This window comes from Plasmodium gaboni, chromosome 14, assembly GCF_001602025.1.
Source record: "Plasmodium gaboni strain SY75 chromosome 14, whole genome shotgun sequence".
Taxonomy (NCBI): domain Eukaryota; phylum Apicomplexa; class Aconoidasida; order Haemosporida; family Plasmodiidae; genus Plasmodium; species Plasmodium gaboni.
In genome coordinates, this window is record NC_031494.1 from 704,740 (window position 1) to 708,185 (window position 3,446).

At 17.1% G+C, this 3,446-nt stretch overlaps 1 protein-coding gene across 1 annotated transcript; it reads right to left on the bottom strand.

Annotated features, from left to right (window-relative positions):
• Nucleotides 1-194: 194 nt before the first annotated feature.
• On the bottom strand, nt 195-3,096 carry PGSY75_1419600 (hypothetical protein; the record flags this gene model as incomplete). The annotated part of the gene is made up of 12 exons (XM_018787896.1): nt 195-525; nt 667-741; nt 879-934; nt 1,031-1,102; nt 1,189-1,251; nt 1,384-1,523; nt 1,637-1,670; nt 1,871-1,915; nt 2,032-2,428; nt 2,585-2,686; nt 2,783-2,831; nt 3,081-3,096. 12 exons carry the CDS (start codon nt 3,094-3,096, stop codon nt 195-197), a joined length of 1,380 nt encoding a protein of 459 aa, XP_018639268.1.
• Between the last annotated feature and the right edge of the window lie 350 nt (nt 3,097-3,446).

Sequence of the window (3,446 nt, forward strand, 5' to 3'; positions counted from 1 at the left end):
GTACATATTACTAAGATATTTAAAATAAATAAATATATAATAATTTTCCATTTAAAAAAAAAAAAAAAAAGATTTAATAATATATTCACATATATATATATATATATAATTTAAATAGAACATTTCGTTGATTATCTTTTGGTCTTAATTCTTTTTTTTTAAAATTACTCTTTGTTCTTTTCATTTTGTTTTATTTAAGCCTTGTTTTGTACATTGTTCATATAATCTTGCATATAAATATGAGCTAAATCACTTGTTTTTAACGATTTTTTAATATTTGATTTGGAAGAGTTTATATCCGAATTCTTATTTAAAAAATTTAAATCACCTTTTGGTTCGTTATTATTATTATCATCATCTGATATTTCTCTTTTGTTGTTTTCTTTACTTAACGTTACATTTAAGGGCTCATACAAATGCGGAATATTAGTAACCTTCTTACTATCAAATTTTTCAATGATCTTGAACTTGTCTTTTTTGACAGTTTGCAATTCTTTGGTGAAATAATAAATGTCGGCCATATTTCTAAGAAAAAAAAAATATATATATATATATGTATATATTTAAAATAACATTAATATTACATAAATATATAATAAATAATATATTATACAAAATAGATAGTATCAATGAACTATTATATATATGTAGATTTTAAAAAATTACTTTCTTTTCTGCTTAGACAATTCTTCATTTAAACTTGTATTATCCTTTAAAATGTTATTTATCAAATCATCAAACCTTAAAGCCAAACGAAAAAAAATAAAAATAAAATAAAAATAAAATAAAATAAAATAAAATAAAAATAAATATTTAACATAAGAATTAAAATATTGATACATATTCATATTTAAAAATATTATATTTTTAAAAATTACTGGTTCACATTCACATCCTCTTTATACATCTTATTTATATAATCTCTTAGTATGCTCTATAAAAATAAAAGTACAAGAGGGAAAAAAATATATTTATATATATATATGCAGTTAGTGTTTCATATGGACGTAAAAAATAAAAAGCATATTACTATAGTTTTTAAACGCTCCTCTTCTTCCAGTTTCATATCATTTATTTTGTTATGTAATTTATTAATTTCCTTCTAAATATAAAAAAGATAAAATAAATTTCCAAAGTATAATATATTATTTATTTAAATTTCTTTTATTTATTCATTTTATAATTTACCTTTAAATTGTCGTTATCGCAGACAGAATCTAAATATTTTTGATACATTTCATCTAATTTTTTCTAAAGATAAAAAAAAAAAAAAAAAAAAAAAAAGTAAAATATAATAGTTGGAATGTGCACATAATAAATATAAACTGGTATACTTTTATGTACATAAAAAATTATATATATAGATATATTTTTATATATTACCTCATTTTCAAATATATTTTCATTATTTGTATATTCCACTTTGACAGTTTTTCCTGAACTAATTTGTTTTCTCATTAGCTTGTTCAGAATCATATCCTTATATTCTAATTCTAGTTTTAAGTTACTTAATTCATCAACCTCTATATAAAAATAATTTTATACACATAAAATGATATTATATATATATATATATATATATATATATATATGTATTCATAGAAAAAATGATATGTATGCGTGTATATCCCCTCACTTTTATTATGTGCCCTCTTGTGTATAATTTCTTTCTATAATAAAAAAAAAAATAATAATAAATACAATAATAAAATAAAAAGACATATATTTATATATAATTATATATTATACTGGTAACTCATCACAATTATGTGAAACAAATAAAATAATAGAATAATAACATAATAACATAATTAATGTCATATACAATATTTATATATAAATTCTTTTATATATATTAATTTTTTCTAACCGATCCTATATTTAATATTTTAATCGCGGTTTTCTCATCAAGATTCTATTGTAAAATAAGATAAAAAAAGAAAAATAAAGCCAACATATAAATATAAATAAATAAATAAATAAATATATATATATATATACATATATTTGCGTAATTTTTTAAAATGTTACGTTAGATTTTTCCTTTATTAGTAATTCCATATTTTTTTGATTGTTTTCTAATTGCACATTTAATACTTTACATGTATTTTGAAGAATTGCGTATTCCTTTACTAATTGAGCATATTTTTCATTTAATAATTCGTGATCTTTTTTAATTTCATTATTTTGATTTTTGAGACCCAATATATATTCATTTGTTTTATCATTTCTATATTTTTTTTTATTTTTAAAATGTTTTAATTCTTCTTCTTGTAATTTAGATTCTTTAACTAAAATATCATATTTATTTGATAAAATTAATAATTTCTCACTCATATTTATAATTGCTTCATCTTTTTCTGTTACATCATTTTTATAATGCTCTAATTCTTGAATTCTTGTTTCTAACATTTTTATGGTCTCTTCTCTAGCAAATTAAAAAAAAAAATAAAGCATAAAAAATAATATATAAAAATAGGACAGTGTATATATATTTTCATATACAAAAATTTATACATATATATATTATTTTTTGGAGGGCGCTAGCTTCAGAAAATTCATTTTTAATTTGCTATAAAATTACCTTTCTTCTATTTCGACATTATGTTGCTTTATTTCGTATTCTAATTGTAATTCTAAGTCTTTCACTTTATCTTTTAATTGTTCTATATCTATTTCTTCATTTCTAAGATTTAAAGAAAAGCGTAAAAAATAAAAACATATATATATATATATATATATATATATATTATATTTATTCTATAAATTTTTTTTTGCCTACATATTATCATTTTCTTTGCTATCCTTATTTGATTCATCTTGGCTTATTTCTAATAAGGAAAAAATAATTATAATAAAGATTATAATAATAAAAAAATTGAATATTCTTTATATTTTATTATTTATAATTTTTTTTTCGTATCATTATATTTATATATATATATATATATATATATATATATATATATTTATATGTGTATTAAATAAAAACACCTTATATATGGTAATTCAAGAATATGAATATATGACGTAAAGTTCACTTTTATATTATTCATTTTTCAATATAATATATGTATTACCCTTAAAAAGTTCCATACTTTAATATTTTTTTTTTTTTTTTTTTTAATTTCAACTATACATGTAATGATCTTATTTTAGAACAATGAAGAAACATAACTTTATAAAAAAAAATATAAGAGATATAATAGTTTAATATTAACATAACAAAATCAAAACAAACACCAAACAGACAAATTCTTTTATTTCATTTTTTTTTTTTTTTAAATAAAAAAATAACAAATTTTAAAATTTTGATAAATTTCTTTTTTTTTTTTTTTTTTTTATTATTATTAAATATAAAGAATGATAAAAATATACTAAAACAATGATATATAAATTAAATATATGTATATATATATATATATATATATTTTTTTTTTTTTTTT